At 43.1% G+C, this 20,677-nt stretch overlaps 1 protein-coding gene across 25 annotated transcripts in view; it reads right to left on the bottom strand.

Annotated features, from left to right (window-relative positions):
* Positions 1 to 14,184, bottom strand: part of GPHN (gephyrin) — a 603,244-nt gene extending 589,060 nt beyond the window's left edge. For 14 of the 25 annotated variants that reach the window (XM_043549863.1, XM_043549866.1, XM_043549870.1 and 11 more), the window contains exon 1: positions 13,908 to 14,071. In XM_043549863.1, the coding sequence (XP_043405798.1) occupies positions 13,908 to 13,971 (64 nt within the window). In that variant the 5' untranslated portion in view covers positions 13,972 to 14,071. Of the gene's footprint in view, positions 1 to 13,907 lie in introns of all 25 variants that reach the window. The other 11 variants (XM_037900255.2, XM_043549878.1, XM_037900257.2 and 8 more) reach the window with 9 other exon arrangements.
* Between the last annotated feature and the right edge of the window lie 6,493 nt (positions 14,185 to 20,677).

Raw genomic sequence — 20,677 nt, 5'->3', positions numbered from 1 at the left:
TAGCGCATCTGGCATGTAAATATCTTGCAACGCCAGCTACAACAGTGCCATGTGAACACCTGTTCTCACTTTCAGGTGACACTGTAAACAAGAAGCAGGCAGCATTATCTCCTGTAAATCGTAACCAACCTTGTTTGTCTGAGTGATTAGCTGACCAAGAAGTAGGACTGAGTGGACTTGTAGGCTCTAAAGTTTTACATTATTTTATTTTTGAATGCAGTTTTTTTTTACGTAATTCTACATTTGTAAGTCAACTGTCATGATAAAGAGATTGCACTACAGTACTTGTATGAGGTGAATTGAAACACTGGTTTTTTACAATGCAAATATTTGTAATAAAAAATAAATATAAAGTGAGCACTGTACACTCTGTATTCTGTGTTTTAATTGAAATTAATGTATTTGAAAATGTAGCAAACATCCAAAAATATTTAAAATAAATGGTATTCTATTGTTGTTTAACAGCACAATTAATCACAAATGATTTTTTAATAGCATGATTAATCGCGAATAATTTTTTTTATTGCTTGATAGCCCTAATCTAAACCATTCCTGACAGATATTTGTCTAATCCAGCGGTTCTTAAACTGTGGGTTGCAACCCCATTTTAATGAGATTGCCTGGGCTGGCTTTGACGTGCTGGGGCTCGGGGCTGAAGCCCAAGCCCCACCGCCCGGGGCCAAAGCCAAAGCCTGAGGGATTCAGCCTTGGGTGGTGGGGCTCAGGTTACAGGTCCACTGGCTGGGGCTGAAGCCCTTGGGCTTCGGCTTTGACCACTACACCACCCAGAGCAGTGGGGCTCAGGCTTCAGCTCCCCAATCCGGGGTAGTGGGAATCAGACATACTTAGGCTTTGGTCCCCCATCCTGGGGTTGTGTACTAATTTTTGTTGTCAGAAGGTGGTCGCGGTGCAATGAAGTTTGAGAAACCCTGGTCTAATCCATTCTTTAAAACCTCCAATGACAGAGTGACCACAACCTCCCTAGATAACCTGTTTCAGTGCTTAACTACCCTTATATGTAGAAAGTTTTTCTGAATAGTTAATCTAAATCTCCCTTGCTGCAAACTAAGCCAATTATTTCTTGTCCTACCCTCGCTGGGAATGAAAAACAACTGATTACCATCATCGTTATAATGACCTTTTACATATTTGAAGACTTATGTCCTCCCTTTGCCCTCTCATCTCTAGACTGAACATGTCAATTCTTTCCTTGTAGATCGCATTTTCTAAACTTCTTATTTTTGTTGCTCTCTTTTGCACTCTTCCCAATTTGCTCACCTCTTTCTTAAAGTGTGTGCCCAAAAACAATTAACTCCTATGTCTTAGATGATACTCCTATTAATACATCCCAGAATCACTTTTACATTTTTGTAACAGCTCCACACTGTTGACTCATTCAATTTGTGATCCACTATAACACTCAGAGCCTTTTCTGCAGTACTGCTGCCTAGCCAGTTATTCCCCATCTTGTATTGGTGTGCTGGATTTTTCCTTTTGAGATGTAGTACTTTGCTCTTGCCTTACTGATGATCAGATCTAAAATAGGCATACATGAACCCCTTGCTGTCTAAGGAATGGCAAAACAATGATCAGCAGTTCAGGGTAAAGCCACGTAGAGGTAACGATAGTCATGTGCAAACTGGAGATACCTCCTCTAGAAAGATTGAATAGGAACACACAGGTAGGCATCTCTTCAAGTCTATCAATGACAGGAAGTCCTTTTCATCAGTCACTGTTAAGGTGGACTTTAAGTCCTCTTCCTGATCTTTGGCTTCCATGGAAAAGTTTTTGAGAATTTCAGGTTGAGAACTGTCCTGCCTTCCCCAGAATACTAGGGTACTAGGAAAAGCATGGAGTCCCTGAGCTTCTTGCTCCAAGCAGAAGTAGGTGATCTATAGCCATCTTCATACTCTGGGGTTCCAATGGATTGGACAATGCTGAAGATATAAAAAAAAAAAATCTCAAATTTCAGAACTGCATTTAATTCTAAGGTGAAACCCAGAATAACTACAAATAAGACCCATCTGTCAAACATGGGCATACCCAACCTTCTAGAAGTCCTGCAGCTTGCTCTCTTTCCAAGGACTCACACTATAGGGGGTTGCCTTGTAAGTATGCTTGCTTGGAGGAGGCAAAGTTTCCTCTGTGGAGTCTCACTGACCTCTCAAAGCCTCTTGGCTTGTTCTAACTACCTTTTGCTGGTTGGTTATCCTTCCTGTACTGTTTTGCTGAATAGCAGCAAAAGGAGTTCCAGGATCTACAGTATGCATCCGATGAAGTGAGCTGTAGCTCACGAAAGCTTATGCTCAAATAAATTGGTTAGTCTCTAAGGTGCCACAAGTACTCCTTTTCTTTTTGCAGAATAATATGGATTCCCTTCTGGAGGTTTTTGTGGCTAACAAACTCTTTTTCTGCTTTACCAGAGGACTCAGTTGCTGCTTGATCTATAGACTCAAAGAGTCTAACTTCCAGTGTAGTCCACTGACTCACATTTATTTTTCTTTAAGGTCTGCTTTCTATAGTCTTAAAGCCGAAGCTAGTGACATGGCGCTGAGTTACACCCACTGCTCCTGCACTGTATCTGTCAGTCAATCAACTGGAGTGTCTGTCATGAAGGCCACTGCTGAGTAAATCTCTCAATATGGCTCCCAGATCAAAAGATATTGTAATCTTGAGAGTGATGGTATCAGAGAGAAAATCCATCCAAGCCAGGATGGCCCTAGTAAAAGAGGTGGAGGTAACAGCTGTAGGAAAACTGAGGTGTCCTCAAAATTTCTCCTCTGATATGTTCCTGACTGCCATGTTCCACAGGAGAAATTCACCTTCTACTGGCATTGCCACATCTTAATCAGAGTAGAGAAGGCGATGTCCATTTTAGGGAGAGTAACCAGCCAGATTTAGATTTGTGTACATTATATTGTTTCTTAGCTACATTTTCTAGATGCTTTGCTTCTGCAGAATTTTCCCAAATGCGTGTTCTCCAGAAGAGGACATAGACAGATATATGGATCTGATTTTGATCCTGAGCAGAAATACATATTTGACCATGGCCCTGCTACACACCTTCTCCACCTCCTCCAATGTTTTCTTTTTTGGGTGAAATCATCCAGCAGAATACGTAGTCCCTTGACTAGCTTCTTAAGAATAATTTCAAAATACTCCTCCTTGAGACACTTATTTTGGGGCTCATCTTCCTATGAAACAGATTTTGAAAAACCCTAACAGTTTCTTAGACTCTTTTTGTCCCTTTTGGAACTGTTATGCTTATGTGACTTGCAAACAAGGGAATCAGAGATGGAGGAAAGAAAGGAAAATGAGAAGTGTCTACACCTCTTGCTCCTTGTTTTTCTGGAGACTAGTTTTAGGAACACCCTTCGTAGAAGAAGGGATCTCTCTCACTCACTCTCTCTCACACACTCACACACACACACACACACACCACCATTTCCTCCTCTTATTAGATATAGATGCAGATGAAATCTTTTTCTTTCCTGAAATGTTTTTGCTCTTATTTCCTGATTTGTCAAATTCAGAGAGGGAGAGATGTCCCTCTGAAGGCTCCAATGGGTAGCATACAGAGACCCTAGAGTTTGTTCACCCTTTATACTATGTCCAAGATCCCTGAATCATCGTGCATGCCCATGATGAATTGGGCAGGGAAAAAACTAAGCTCCAGCTGAAGCTGTCTAACTGTGTTGTGTGAACACCTTCGACTTGCGTTGTTTCATCCTAGCTGATTCTCTAAGTAAGGAAGTGATGTAGCCTTTCGGGGGAGGCAAAAGCAATCATCCTGACAAGTCCTGAGGCACCCCAGTTACAGGTAACTAAGTAGCCCAGAGCACGGAGAAGACCAGGTGACCCACGGGGGGGTGGGGGGGGGGGGAGAGTGAAGGGGGGATGGGAAAGAGGAAAGGAATGGACAATATGTGCCTTTTGGTCTGTTAGCAACAGCCTGGCTTTTGGGGTCTGGTCTGGCTCTCTGTTCTCACACTAGAAATCCTGTGAAGGGAGGAAGAGAACATTGAGTAGTATAGGTAGAAAGGGACTTGTTTTCCACAGCCTCAGCTACAGCCATTTATCCAGGTGATTTGATGCCCTTTCAAGAGGCTATGCAGGGAGACTTCTTACCCTTGTGGGACTTGTCCTTGTGCCTTGCCTCAATCCACTCCTGTGCAGCCTAGCTGAGGAGCCACCTGTTCCACCTGGCCCCCGTCCACTCCCCAACTTGCTCCTGTGTCATTCTGGGGACCTCCCTGGGTCAGTTCTGCAGCAGGCGATAGAATGTGATCCTCAAAGATGCACAGCTCTTCATCCATACACTCCCCTAAAGATGTGCAGCACTGCAAGTAGAGCATTCCTCCTATCTCCAACAGTAACAGAATTAAGCTGATCCAGTTCTAGTTGGACACCACTGCTCCTACTAAGCCACAGAAGCAGCCGTATATCTAGGAAACAGCAGTCACACAGCTGTGATCCTTTGCTGCCACATGGGCACAATATGGGAAGAACGCAGGGAGGGACAGTGAAGGTCACTTCTCCATTCTTCTACCAACAAAGTATCATGCCCAGTGATACATGAAAAAATAAGACCTCTGGGCACAGTCAAATTAACCAGAATGACTTTATGGCTATTGCTGACAAATGGGGAAGCCCTGTAAGGACAAGAAAGTAGTAATACTGTAATTCTACTTGCTTATATAACCTGGTTGCCTATTGTTCAATAAAATATCTCCAAAATGGTAACTTTAGGGCTAACTTTTTTAATGTTTTTAACTTAAATTAGTATGTTTGCTTGACATGACCCTGCTACTAGCAAATTACTTAGTGGTACAAGCAAGTTAGTCATTCAAGTGTTTTTCCACCCTCCCATTTCATAATGTTACTATTTAAAATATGGCAATTTAAGATGCTGCTTAATATACATGCACACTATTGTCTGTATTGCATAATATATACTGAAACAGTAATCTTTAATCAGTGGACCAAACACAGACCCCAAGTGCATCACCCTGAAATGATACCTTATGGTTCTATTTCCCTTGCCTTTTGTGATCAGCTACATTTGTACATCTGTTTAATTTAGTCACATTCTAGTCTCGTCAAAATAAAATCACAAGTAAAATTGTAAAAAACCTTTATTTCCAAGTAATGTATAGTTTTCAAAATTCTAAAAATATACAACCATTATTTAAAAAAATATTAGAATATTAAGATCACGCAGTTAAGTACCTAAAAGTCAAGGAAATGCCAAAGTTAAGGATTCATGTGCCTCCTTGCCACTGCCCTCTTCTGCATAATCATGATACACTCTAAAAAAAAATCTAAACAATCACATCCTATTTCTGAAATATACAATTTTTCTTCGATCTAAGATACATATACAGCATGCTGTAGTAGTGTACTACGTTTGCCAAACACTTCAATGTCATTTGTATAAGAAATACACACTAAAATATATTTACACATTTTGTTGAACACCAGAGAGCAACACTGAAGTTTGTTGGCATATATAGGCCACTTACATTTGCAGCTAAATTAGGTTTGTAGTTAGTCACTCCAACCCCTGGACTGCAACTACAAATGTCTTGCTGCTGCTCTTTGAAAATAAATTTTACAGTACGTAACTGCTGACTAAGCCTATGTCTACACCAGGGATCAGCAACCTTTGGCACGTGGCCTATCAGGGAAATTGGCTGACCAGCCGGGACAGTTTACCTGCAGCGTCCGCAGGTTCAGCCGATCACAGCTCCCACTGGCCGCAGTTCGCCGTTCCAGACCAACGGGGGCTGTGGGAAGCAGCGCGGGCCGAGGGATGTGCTGGCCGCTGCTTCCCACAGTCCCCATTGGCCTGGAACAACGAACCGTGGCCAGTGGGAGCTGCGATCGGCCGGAGCTGCAGTCGCTGCAGGTAAACAAACCGTCCTGGCCTGCCAGCGGATTTCCCTGATGGGCTGTGTGCCAAAGGTTGCCAATCCCTGGTCTACACTATGCTACAGTGCAGATTATGAGTATGTGAACTACAGAGTGCACCGAAGTATTACACTACAACTAGCCCACGTGGATGTTGCTGGCACGAACTTGAAGGTATCTAGTTCACATTAACATAGTCCCCTTTCAAACAGGATTATGTTAACATGAATTAGGTATCTTTTCATTCATGCCAGCAGCATTCACACAGGGCAGATAGAGTACAACACTTTGGTGCACTCTGCAATTAATATCCCCACAGTCCGCACTATAGCGCGGTGCTGACAAGACCTATGAGTTACCAATGAAGTCCATGGCAGTTTTTCCCTTTATCCCAATAGCAGTAGGAACAGGCCCTAAAACACATACCTTTAAGAGAAGAGAACTTTAGTCTAAGTCAATCATAATAAACCATTATGACAATAAAATTAACACATTTTTTCACTTACATTACTTGGACTTTTCAGTGATTAATCATGAGACCTAAGACTCCATGTATGGGAAGGGCAAAGTGAGAGGAGTTATATGAAAGTATTTCACTACTTGAGAGATACCATGGCATCACTTAAAACCTCACTCTTCACAAGTTCCATAGGAGGGAGCACTTGTTTTGCAAGCCTTTGAATATGTTCAGTTTTTAACTTGCAAAATGCATAGTGAAGGAGGCAAGGCCTACAGGCTTTTGTTAACTTTCTCACTTCACAACTGCACTTAGCAGTACATTCCATGAATTTAGCAAGACCCCTCCGCAAAAATGAAGAAGGGCCTAAACTCTACTCTTTTAGCTGAAAAGATGGTTACAAGGAGCATTCTTTTAAAGATCCGTAAATCCATGGGAATCTAGGCAATTAGTTCCGGGGAGAACCAAGCACTCTTGAGACTTATCTGAGGCTCCTGGGAGGAGCCACTGATTTGAATCTAGGTTTCAGATAAGTGGCTGCTCAAATGCATCTTTTTGCTAAGAAGAGGGACCATAATGAGCAGCCACCAATTTTACCTTTGACAGTACCTAAGGCTGCAACTTGAAACTGAAGAGAAGACTGGAGAGAGAACCCAGAGTCAAGGTGTGATCGTTTTGCCAGAAATATTTCTAAGAGAAAAATCAATGTGAAAGAAGTTTACCACACCATAAACTGCTGAAATGAAGGTGAACCTGTCTTTAAGAGAAGGAGACACTCAATGAGTTAGTCAGAACAACAACTGTTTCTCAATCTTTAGGTTTCCAGGGATAGTATTCCAGGGTGGTAACGAGGATTTGGCCACTATAGTAAAAAAGATGGGTGCAGAGGCAGCTGAATCTTTAGTGCCAAAACGAGTAGCATGAAATTTATGTCAGAAACAGCTGCAAAATTTGGAGATGTTCTGGTTGGCAAAGATATTAGACAACTGCAGTGTCTGTGTTACCCATTTGCTGCACAGAGGTTGAAATGCAGCTTGATTTAAATAGCACTTACTTCAGTGAAGCTGACTCTTGCTCAGGCAGCCTGCTTGAAGGTTGAGGGCTCCCGCACCAAGCGAAGAGATGGGATTCTGCTCATTGGCTAAGGATTCCTACTTCAAAGTAATAGCCCCAGCCATGGTACCACTTTTGATTAGGGCACAGGATATGAATACCATCGTCAAATACAATACAGAATGGGCTAATACTGATTAGAGACTTCAGGACATGATCACATTCTCTCTAGGCACTGTGTGTATGTCAAGGTTCCTTCCCCACTCTGAACTCTGGGGTACAGATGTGGGGACCTGCATGAAAACCCCCTAAGCTTATTTTTACCAGCTTAGGTTAAAACTTCCCCAAGGTACAAACTATTTTACCTTTTGCCCTTGGACTTTATTGCTGCCACCACCAAGCGTCTAACAAATATATAACAGGGAAAGAGCCCGCTTGGAAACGTCTTTCCCTGCAAAATCCTCCCAAACCCTATACCCCCTTTCCTGGGGAAGGCTTGATAAAAATCCTCACCAATTTGCATAAGTGAACACAGACCCAAACCCTTGGATCTTAAGAACAAAGAAAAAGCAATCAGGTCCTTAAAAGAAGAATTTTAATAGAAGAAAAAGTAGAAGAATCACCTCTGTAAAATCAGGATGGTAAATACCTTACAGGGTAATCAGATTCAAAACATAGAGAATCCCTCTAGGCAAAACCTTAAGTTACAAAAAGACACAAAAACAGGAATATACATTCCATTCAGCACAGCTTATTTTATCAGCCATTTAAACAAAACAGAATCTAACGCATATCTAGCTAGATTACTTACTAAGTTCTAAGACTCCATTCCTTTTCTGTTCCTGGCAAAACAACACACAGACAGAGAGAACCTTTGTCTCTCCCCCCTCCAGCTTTGAAAGTATCTTGTCTCCTCATTCGTCATTTTGGTCAGGTGCCAATGAGGTTATCCTAGCTTAACCCTTTACAGGTGAAAGGGTTTTTCCTCTGGCCAGGAGGGATTTTAAAGATGTTTACCCTTTCCTTTATATTTATGACAGTGTATTATTTTCTTTCCTTTTTCAATCAAGATCCTTGCATTCAAAAATTTTCCTAAGATTGATGCCCAGAATGATATTCTGGCACCAGTGGTAACCGATCTACTACTTATATCAGGTATGTAGATCAGGAAGATGAAGGTGAAAACTTTGGTCTATTCTGATATTTTGGGGGGTGGGGTGGCAAAAGGAGTACAGTTTCAGATAAGTAGTTCTATTAAAAATATATAAATGCAACCTTTGACTAAAACTGATCAATTTCACAGCATCTCTCCCACATATTATTTTTCCAAGGGAAGCCACCTGGCACGCTGAATGTTAGTGAAGCCAAAGCTCATGCTCAACAGAGCTATACTAGTCCCTTCTCCCTGAAAGGGATTCTCCTGCTTGGACAAAGTCAGAATCATTCCAGAAGACTGAAAAAGGGAAAACAGAGTGCACATCTATAAAAAGGGAATTAAGGACAACCCGGGAAATTATAGACCAGTCAGCTTAACTTCTGCACTCGGAAAGATAATGGAGCAAATAATTAAGAAATCAATTTGCAAACACCTAGAAGATAATAAGGTGATAAATAACAGTCAGCATGGATTTATTAAGAACAAATTGTGTCAAACCAACCTGATAGCTTTCTTTGACAGGGTAACAAGCCTTGTGGATGGGGGGTGGGAGAGGAAAATGGTAGATGTGGTATATCTTGACTTTAGTAAGGCTTTTGATACAATCTCGCATGACCTTCTCATAAACAAACTAGTGAAATACAACCTAGATGGAACTATTATAAGGTGGGTGCATAACCAGTTGGAAAATTGTTCCCAGAGAGTAATTATCAGTGGTTCACAGTCATACTGGAAGGGCATAACGAGTGGGGTCCAGCAGGGATCAGTTCTGGGTCCGGTTCTGTTCAATATCTTCATCAATGATTTAAATAATGGCATAGAGAGTACACTTATAAAGTTTGCGGACAATACCAAGCTGGGAAGGGTTGCAAGTGCATTGCAGGATAGGATTAAAATTCAAAATGATCTCGACAAACTGGAGAAATGGTTTGAAGTAAATAGGATGAACTTCAATAAGGACAAATGCAAAGTACTCCATTTAGGAAGGAACAATCAGTTGCACAAAACAAAACGGGAAATGACTGCCTAGAAAGGAGTACTGCAGAAAGGGATCTGGGGGTCATAGTGGATCACAAGCTCAATATGAGTCAACAGTGTAACGCTGCTACAAAAAAAGCAAACATCATTCTGGAATGTATTAGCAGGAGTCTTGTAAACAAGACACGAGAAGTAATTTTCTGCTCTACTCCGCACTGATTAGACCTCAACTGGAGTATTGTGTCCAGTTCTGGGCGCCACATCTCAGGAGAGATGTGCACAAATTGGAGAAAGTCCAGAGAAGAGCAACAAAAATTATTAAAGGTCTAGAAAACATGGCATATGAGAGAAGATTTAAAAAATTGGGTTTGTTTAGTCTGGAGAAGAGAAGACTGAGAGGGGACATGATAACAGTTCTCAAGTACATAAAAGGTTGTTACAAGGAGGATGGAGAAAAATTGTTCTTCTTAACCTCTGAGGATAGGACAGGAAGCAATGGGTTTTAATTGCAGCAATGGTGGTTTAGGTTGGACATTAGGAAAAAATTCCTGTCAGAGTGGTTGAGCACTGGAATAAATTGTCTAGGGAGGTTGTAAAATCTCCAACATCAGGGATTTTTAAGATCAGGTTGGACAAACACCTGTCAGGGATGGTCTAGACAATACTTAGTCCTGGCTTGAGTGCAGGGGACTGGACTAGATGACCTCTCGAGGTCCTTCCAGTTCTATATTTCTATGATTCTATGAGGACCTTTTAATTGCTGTATTATCCCCATGAGAACACAGCAAATATAAAGACTTATTGTTCAATGTATACCATAAATACACAGATCAAGTAGGAAACTGAAATTTTGAAATTAAATCTGTGTGATCACTTTCTTTAACTTCAACACTGCATTAACAATGGCACATTATTTGATATTTCTGAGGTTGCATACTTTTAACACTGAGAAATCTCTTGGAATGCACACTATATAAAAACTAGAAAGCAATTATCTATCCATTAGCTAAAGAGGTTTTCTGTCCATATAGGAAATACTGTCCTAGTTTATTAGTTCTGTATTTTATCAACAGTGTTTAGACTTGTCCATATTTCTGTGAGTAGGGTCAAGGCTGTAGCCTTTTGAATAAAGACATAGCAGTAAATGTGAATGAAAATGTGAAAGTCAGCTTTCGAATGCTGTACAATGCACAATACGCTTCTACATTTCAAAGAGACTCTTCCTGGATTTTGAGACAGTGGCTTCTGTATACACCCACTTCTTATTGACCCCTAGCCAACAAAAAGTTTGACAACTATGGTATATGCTGCATTTATTGCAATAAATAAAACTAAGATATCAAGACATCATTTTCTGTATATTTTTGAATGTCAATGTCAAATATGCTTTCACATATACAGACAGCAGAATCTTTTTACATTCTAAATTTCTATCATAATAAATTTTTGCAGTAAGAATAGAGAGATGAAAAGTAACATTTATTTTTAAATAGCAAACTGTTAAAAGTAGCAATACACACTCCTGAAGATATACAAACCACGATCACTTTCAGAAGGTATTCTAAAAGCCTATTTGAACATAACTGATTCAAGTTACAAAGGTAGAAAATATTCACTTGACATTAATAATTTATTATTATTGAACAACCTTCAATATCTACAATAAGCAAAACACATGTAAAATACATCTATTAGTAACTACTACATAAAAAAATCACTGAAGTAGATGTAACCTTTTTTCCTGACAAATCAATATAAACCAGTTACTTTTTACAGTACATTTAAATTCTATTTGAATACCATTTTAAAGGAGCGATAATGATTTATTCTATATGCAATACAGCATTTCTAAATGTACAGTTCAAAGTGTGACAGGAATAGAAGTGTTTATGCCTCTACTGATAAAACATACACATATGTACTTTTACTACTTCACTGATAATGAAACAAATATATAGATATAATCTTAATTAGAAAGCTAAAAAGCCCATGCTAAGTTAATTATCTGATTTCTAATTCCTGAATGAATCTGAAAGACTAAACCAGAAAAATACTGCTTATGTTTAATCTTTCTCTTCCTACTCTTATTCTTTCAGAAATTAGCCAACATACAATTATTAGTTCATTTTTATGAGAAATTTCAATAGACCGCATACTATATTTGCTGAATTCACAGCTGGAGAGAAGATAACAAAAACATCCAGAGGACAAAAACCCTCAAAGTGCAAATATTAGCTTTCAACGGATAAACAGAAACACCACAGAGAAGAGAATGAAGCTCAGCCAATGATATTATTTTCAAATAATATATTTGTATAAATTCTGACTGGAAGTCTGTAAAAAGTCCACTGGCTAAACTACAAAGGGCTATTAAAAATTATTCAGTACATAAACCATCTCTTATCACTGGAAAGAACACTTTAGAGCAACCCTGAATATTTTAATTCAAAATCATGGATTTAAGGAACAAGAACAGGTGTATTTGCTTTTTAAAGACAGGCCCTGTACCCTTCTCAATGGAACCACAATTTATGGTAACAAGTACAAGAATTTAATAGTCAGACAGGAATTATAATCACAGATATGTAACAGAGAACAGATCTTTGTGATATCATATGGTTATTTCAAGCCACTGAACTAATTGTTTAAGAAATTGTTGCATCACTTATGATTTATATTGCATTTCCTTAAAATGTACAAGAACTTTTAGACTTTTAGTTTCTAAAAGAAATATGCAAGCTACCAGAAATCACCAATCAACATGGAGAAAAATCCGAGCTACATAAAAATGTACAAAACATGCAATTAATATTCTATAATTGCCATACTCCTTCCCCCGTACTTTAAGTTTTATAAAATTAAATTGTGTTTATGTACCCTAGGGCACAAACAGAAAGGTATAAACTCCTGCAATTTGACTTTCACACTTTGTCAAACCACTTATGTCATTATGAACGAGCTGATTGTTTAAACTGTGAAACCAATACTACAGATTTACTTTTCTATTACTATTACAGTAGAGTTTTCTAGAGGTTTATATTCTGCCACAATAATCTTGCAGTAATGCTTGAAATTCCTGTCCCTGTTCTAACCCTTTAATTCTATTGGTGGGTACTGCTGGTGAAAGTCAGTGGGCTGACAATTTCAGCACCAGGAGGAAAGAACAGCGTACCATCAGACTCGGGGGTTTCCCTCTACATGTCACATTCAGACTCGCTTCCCTACCCAAGGGAGCTTCCAGTAGGACATTCATAGGCAGAACACACCCTCATCCAATATCTGGGACCGACAAGAACACAGACAAATACAATCCATTTTTAAAAAGAGAAGAGGCAGGGTTGTTCTTATTTAACATCACCAAGCTCAATAAATAACTCTCTGATTAGCTCTTCGCTCCCCCTTCTGCTAATTTATCCCTTTCCATCCCGAACACCTATAGACTCGTCAATGTGTTCATAAAACAGCTTTTCATTAACATCTATCCCTTCTCGAACTTCTGCTAAAAGCTATCTGAACTGGACATGATATAAATATCTCTAGTATCTTTGCACCCACAAATTCAGATTTATTCTCCGTAAAAAGGCATACCCTCATGGGCTTTAGGCGTGTGGCTCTCAATCAGGAGCCTGAATATCCACACTACATCAGGCCATACAACCTAAAAAGCCAAATAAACCCCGAAGCTGCAACACACACTATGGATCTAGAAGTCATTCTTTACAGCAATAGCATGTAATGTACCATGAGATTATTAAAGGATCAACTGTGCGCTATAAGTAGCAGCACCATACATGCCCACACACAGGCGCGCTCCACCTTCCTGGAAGTAAAGGACACAGGAGGGAAGGGAGAGAGTCACTGCAAAGGTGCCTCCTGCGCCGTGCGTGCCACGCTCAGAGGCATTTCCCCGGGGGCTCGCCTCCCGCCTGGGTGAGAACTGCCGGTCCACCTCCCCTGAGCTCGGCTTGGCCGAAGAGACACTTATCCCAGGCACCGCTACACCTGTAATAATCCCGGGGCCCGGCCATCTCCCCTCCCCCACCCCACGGCTCAGGTTATTTACGGGCCAGTCCCCAGTGCAGCGCGGAGCAGCCCGCCCGCATGCGGCAGCGGCGCCCAAACCATTCCCCCCGGCCTCACGCGTACGGCCCCGGCAGCGGGGGCCGCCCCTCTGGCCGGAGCCCCCAAACCCAGGCCTGGGCCCAGAAACACTGGCGAGCGGCTATGGCGCCCCGCGCGGCGGCGCCGTCACGGGAGGCGACAGCCGTTGGGACGCCCCGCGGGGCGGCCTAACAGGGAGCACCGACCCTCTACCGGCTCTTCCCCGCCCCGTGCCCGGCCGCGGCCCGTTACCTGTGAGGACCCCGACGCGGATTTGATGGTCGTGGTTGGTTAAAATCATCCCCTCCGACGCCATGTTTCCCAGCGCAGCCACCGCACTGACGGGGGGGGGGGGAGGGGGAAAGGGAGCGCGAGAGCGGCGCGGGCGCGAGGTGGGGGGGGGAGGGAAGGAGCGCGAGGCAGAGCCCGCGCGGCGGAGGGGCGGAGCTCGCCTGAGGGAGGACCCTTGAGGAGGAGGGAGCCAGCGTGAAAGCGGGGGGGGGGGGCGAAGCTAGCGTGGGGCGGAGCCAACAACGCGGACGAATGAGCTCGAGACAACCAACCCGCAGTCCCGGACTCAAGCAGCATCAATCTACCGCCGAGGCATAGATTTGCAGCGAGGTGTTGTGAGCGGACTGGCCTGATTCTGCCTTGCCCGCTGCCTAGCTAGAGACAGATTTCATGCGTGTGCCTGTGCCGTCACTCAGAGCAGCCAGAAAGCACCGCTGTTTACATGTTTGCAGATCATCAATGTACATTAGCTGACCTGTGCAAATAATATACTTACAGCACTCGTTTGTATTGCACTCACCGGCATTCCACTACATACACCTGCGCTGCCGCTGCCCGTGCAATGCTAACCATAATGCACCACGCTCATCAGCATTCCACTGCCACACACAAGCTGCACCGAGCTGTACTGCCCTCACCTGCATTGCAGCCATTCAAATTCAGTTCAGGTTAATTCACTGAGATTTTATTTGTATGTCAACCGATATGGGTATTTCCAAACGGTAAAAAAAGAGAGACTCCCGTGTCTGTTTGCTTCCTTTGACCTCACTGCATCTGCATCAGGGGCTAGATCAAAGTAACTCCAGCACTTGGCTTTAAATTTTTTACAGTCCCAAGCAATGTAACTAGGTTGATTTAATTTTTAAATGTAGCGCAGGTCTTCGAAAGCAATACCTCACCAACCAGGGCTGACAAAAAGAAGACACAGCTATGTATAATCCACAGCCAAAATTGTCTCACTGTCTCCCCTAGCATACACGCAGAACAGCACACAATTAACTTTATAAATAAAACTAAACTTTATTTTTATAAAATTCAGTCTGATTGCATAAGGAAAGACACTAACATCCATATGCAGCTGAAATGTGGCACACCATATACTTTGACTAGTGACTTGACTAGAAAGCCAAATCCTTTAGATCTTTTTCCAGATTCTTATCTAAATCTGAATGCTGAGATCACCAGTTTCAGTTCCATGGCCAGAAGAAGGTCAAGCTACAATCATGTAAATTAATAATGATGTAATATTAATATGGTCATAACTATCCTTATGCCTGTATTAAAGCTCTGAATCTATCCAGGAAGAAGAAAAGGAGGACTTGTGGCACCTCAGAGACTAACCAATTTATTTGAGCATGAGCTTTCGTGAGCTACAGCTCACTTCATCGGATGCATACTGTGGAAATTGCAGAAGACATTATATACACAGACACCATGAAACAATACCTCCTCCCACCCTACTCTCCTGCTGGTAATAGCTTATCTAAAGTGATCATCAAGTTGAGCCAGCAGGAGAGTGGGGTGGGAGGAGGTATTGTTTCATGGTGTCTGTGTATATAATGTGTTCTGCAATTTCCACAGTATGCATCCGATGAAGTGAGCTGTAGCTCACAAAAGCTCATGCTCAAATAAATTGGTTAGTCTCTAAGGTGCCACAAGTCCTCCTTTTCTTTTTGCGAATACAGACTAACACGGCTGTTACTCTGAAACCAATCTATCCAGGGTTTCCAGAAGCTTGACCCCGATAGACTGAGCTGTGTACTCATGCCGTTAATAAAATGTGTTTTACCTACCTTCCTGACAAACCTGAATCCAGAGTGTACATTAAGCCTTTCTGTTTTGTTACCTCCAATTCTTTTTCTATATGTAAGCCAGTTTTAGGTGAACATTTCCCAGAATGCTAGGCTGCCATTTTCTCATGCCTCCTCCTCCACCTCTTCTGCTTCCAATGCCACTCCAGAAGGAGAGATGGTGGCTCAGTGAGGACATGGGTGGTAATAAAAAGGAAGGAAAAGGAAAACCCCATATATGCATGTGCCTCTCAGAATGCAATGCATTCATAAGGTGGGATCCCACCAATCTCTGCTACCTGACAGGTAACCTAGGCCCCCTCCTTAGGAAAATTATTTTTGCCCCCTTGGGTATGAATATTCTATCCATTAATCTTGAAACACTGCAACTGCTCCACACAAGAGAAGGCACCCTCTTGAAGTGGAAGAACCCAAAAGGTATTGAGAAGGCTGATTTTTCTTGTGACACAGGCAACAAGGGGCCAGCCAAGACCCTTTTGTAAGATCTAAAGTACTGATACATACCTAAAAGATCCTAAATGTTCCAGTATCTTGTCCCCTGGAACTGGGTACATGTCACGCTGCATATGTAACACCAACAGACCCTGGTCTCCAGCAAGCAGGAACGAACCTAGGACCTCTAGAACTAAATGCATGAGCCTCTACTGCATGAGCTAAAAGCCATGTAGCAGTTAGCTAAGTTGCAGCAGACTCATTAATCTCTCTTTAAGTCAGTGGTTCTCAAACTTTTGTACTGGTGACCCCTTTCACATATCAAGTCTCTGAGTACAACACCCCTTATAAATTAAAAACACTTTTTTATTTATCTAACACCATTATAAATGCTGGAAGCAAAGCAGGGTTTGGGGTGGAGGCTGAAAGCTCACGAACCCCCATGTAATATCCTCGTGAATCCCTCTAGGGTCCCGACTCCAGTTTGAGAATCCCTGCTCTAAGTGGTCTTGGTGCCACTAGATGGGACAGAGCACCACACCCAGGAGGTGTGTGGATTACACATAGACTTCTAAAAATTTAATGCAATCTCACAGAAGCACATTGAACTATCGGGTTTTCAGACAAGAATGATGGGACTTCAGCAGCATAGGCGCTGGCTCCGTGGGTGCTCTGGGGCTGGAGCACCCACAGGGAAAAAATAGTGGGTGCGGAGCACCCACCGGCAGCCCCCCTATCAGCACCTCCTCCTCTCCCCCAGTGCCTCCTACCCGCTGGGGGGGCCCTGCCGATCAGCACCTTCCCCTTCTTCCCAGCACCTAGTGCTTGCCATGGATCAGCTGTTTCACAGTATCAGGAGGTGCTTGTGGGGTGGGGGAAGGAGCAAGGCCGCAGGGTGCTCAAGGGAGGGGGCAGAACTGGGTGGGCATGGGAAGTGGTGGGGGCGGAGCAGGGGTAGGAAGAAGCAGGGCAGGGGTGGGGCATTGAGGGAAGGGGTGGAGTGGGGCAGGTGGAATTTGGAGTCTACTTGGCTAACCTGGCAATCACTTCAAAATGCCCTTGTCCGCTGGCTAGCAATCTGGATTTCATGCTGGAGAAGAGTAACAATATTTGACCACTGGGTTGGAAGGTCTGTAGGTGTGCACCTTGGCTGCATGGTTGTTCTCGTGCCTGCTGAACCCTAAAAAAGCTTTCAAGAGCAAAATCTCCTAGCTTCTTCAGGTGCTCCCTTAGTTGGAGAACATATAGAGCTGTGTTGGATACCTTCAGGTCTTGCCTTTCCCAGTCCTCACACAGGAGGTCTAATATTCCTTGAAACTGGTGCCTTATAACAGTTGGAAGGGAGAGACCTGGTGAAGACTTGTGGTACCACCCTTATGGTGAACAAAAGGGGAGGAAGCAGCTGGTCCCAATGCTTGGGACCAGAGGCCCCATCTTCTTAGTATCACCTTCAGCATTTTGTTCTCTCAACTAATCCATCCATTTGTGGATGATAGACGACGGTCCTCAGTGACTTGATCTTCAGTAGAGAGCATAGCTCCTGCATAACCTTGGATGTAAAGTTGGTCCCCTGATCCACCAGTATTTCTCCAAAGTTAGGCACTTCAGTCCCTGTGTGTGGCACCACTCCAATCCATGAACTTTCTGATAGGTTAACTTTCCACTGTAAAAGTTCCCTAGGTGCCGTTTAGACGCTGGGGGCATGCACACTGCTGCATCTCTCTAGGCGTCTAGATGCCTATATACCACCTAAACCCCAGAGCAATTCACAAACTAGAGGGTGATATAGGTTTGGACTCCTAAGCTGATGCAGGACCCAATCCAGTAAGCAGCCTCAGAGCGTGCCTCCTGGATTGGTCCCCATTCTGGCCAGAGAAGTGGCGGTGCCCATCTTATAACTTTTAGCCAGGTGGTTTGAGTACTCACCCGGGATATGGGAAGTAGCACTGTTGTTCATCATAATTTTCAAGGATCTGCCAAAGAAGACAGAGCAAAGCAAGTTTAGTGCTATACCACCCACTTCTGCTAGATCTTATATCCATGATCTTCCTGTCACTGCACTAGTGATTGTCAGCATTCTAGGCAAAGATAGGCATACAATGCCTTCCTCCTTGATGTCAAATACTTAATTACTAAGGGAAACTCATCAGTCATGCTAGTGAAACAGAGACCCAAGAGTGCCAATGCCATAATTTGTACACCTTCTGAGAACAAGAATGACAAGAATATAATTTTTTGTAGATAGAAATAGTGTACAATGAAACAGCTTCTTCAGGAAGTGAATTTTTAATTATTATTCTTTATCTAAGCCAGCATATGTCATGGTGCTTCTTTTTATTTGGTTTCATTACTACACCAGTGCACATCCATATCATCATATATATAGATCAGTGAACATAAGGGATACTTCTGAGTTTTTGCCTGTAATTTAAAGAGAAAAAAGAAATTTTGAAGAAGACTGAAAGCAAAAGAAAGCCTCTGATTTTTTAACCTGATAATAACCACATTTAGCAATTCCTCAAGTACTTTTTAGTCAATAAGGGTGGCACTTTTTTTATCTACATAACATGTCAACTTATAATAGTGCGTGATCCATCTGATTGAGTCATAAAGCTCACCTGAGTCACAATTCAAACAGAACTGGAACAAAGAACCCAGTGTGCTCCACATCTGATTGCTATGGGTATGTCTACATTGCAATGTAAGCTCAGGGTTCAAACTCAGATTTAAGTCTAACTCTGTGCTTACTCAGGGTACCAGTATCCGCCTGGGGGGGTGGAGAGTCTGAGCCTGAATCAAGCCCGGACCCAGGTTTCAAGCCCTATTGTTTTGCAGTATAGGCACAGCCCTACTGAACTCATCCTTTAGAAGTCCACCAGAAATATCCCAATCCCATGACCTGACTTTCTTTGTCCTCTGGATAGTTGAGTTTGGTTACTCCTGGGGGAATTCTGTGCCAAAAAATTAAAAGTTCCGCAACAAAAAATTTAAAATTCTGTGCACAATATTTTAAAATTCTGCAAAATTCTGACTATTTTATTTGTCAAAATAACAGAGTATAATCATACCAGTTTCCATTATTTCTGATCATTTATTTCAAAATACCTGTCAGCAAATCTGTCTGTAACAATACAGACAACAAAAAAGATTCAGGAAATGTTTTTTACAAACAGATTCCATATTAGGCATATTAATACAGAACTCTGAGTTATAATTCATTTAAACTACAATTCAGAACTGTATTTCCCACACCCCTCAGAAGCAGAGCAAAGGCTTGGGGAAGTCAGGGGTAACAGAGGAGCTGAGGAGAGGGAAGTAAATTGCTGGGAAGGAGCCTGGGTGTGAACTTGGAGGGTTGTTGGGTATGGGTGGGAAAAGTATGGAACAGTTTTTTTGTTGGTTTGGGAGGGATTGTTAGCGAGCTTCCCCCATGCAGACCCTGGCTGACCCCTAGCCTCTCCCATTCAGTCAGGCACATCTGCCACTGTCCCCATGTGTTCCTGCACCCCTGTGTGTCTTTGCACCCCCCTGTCCATTTGTCCCTCCGTGCTCACTCAGATGCCCACTCCCCCCCATCCCCATGTGACCCTGCACCCCGTCCCCCTGTCCCTGTGTGGCTCTGTACCCCCTCCCCATCCCCTTGTGTCTCTGTGCCTCACCCAGCCACTCCCCTTTCCCTATGTGTCCCTGCACCACCACCCCCTGCATCCCTATGTGGCTCTGTACCCTCTCCCCCATCAATTCCCCAGCTATTCCCCCGTCCCTATGTGTCTCTCTACCCACTCCACTGCCCCCATGTGTCTCTATCCCCGACCCAGCCACTGTTTCTATATGTTCCTTCAGCCCTCCATCTGTGGCTCTGTACCCCTTCCCCCATCTTCATGTGTCTCTGTGCCCCCATCTAGCCACTCCCCTGTCCGTATGTGTCCCTGTACCCCCTCCCCCTGTATTCCCTCCCTCTGTCCCCATGTGGCCCTGCATCTCCCTGCCCCCATGGCCCTGTGCCTCCACTCCCATTCGGCCTCTGCCCAGTCCGTCCTCCCCCACTAGCCATTATAAGCCCCTGTCTGACCCCCCACCCAGCATCCCATGCTGTCTGTCTCCCCATAGCCCATCTCCTGACCTGGCCTGCTGCAAAGAAGGCAGACCTCTGTCTCTTCCCTCACTTGCAGGGAGCTGCTGCTGTTCTTTCACCACAGCACCCTCTGGTGGGCAAAAACAGAACTACATCAACATTTCAGCAGTTTTTTTCTACCCAAAAAAAAAAATATGTGGGGCTCACTAATTATGCACATGCACAGTAGTGCAGAATTCCCCCCAGGAGTAAATTTCGTGCACAGGCAAGTTTTCCCATACTGCACCATAAACAAATTGCTAGAGCAGCCACATTTATGGAGGGTGCTAGGAAGTCTAGGACTAGTCTAGGTGTTTGGACTCAGTCCTGTATAATGCAATTTAGACAATGGAGCCCCACACTGAGAACCAGGG

Source organism: Chelonia mydas, chromosome 6 (assembly GCF_015237465.2).
Source record: "Chelonia mydas isolate rCheMyd1 chromosome 6, rCheMyd1.pri.v2, whole genome shotgun sequence".
NCBI lineage: Eukaryota > Metazoa > Chordata > Testudines > Cheloniidae > Chelonia > Chelonia mydas.
The sequence above is the reverse complement of the archived record's forward strand: the minus strand, read 5'-3'. Positions and strand labels throughout refer to the sequence as shown.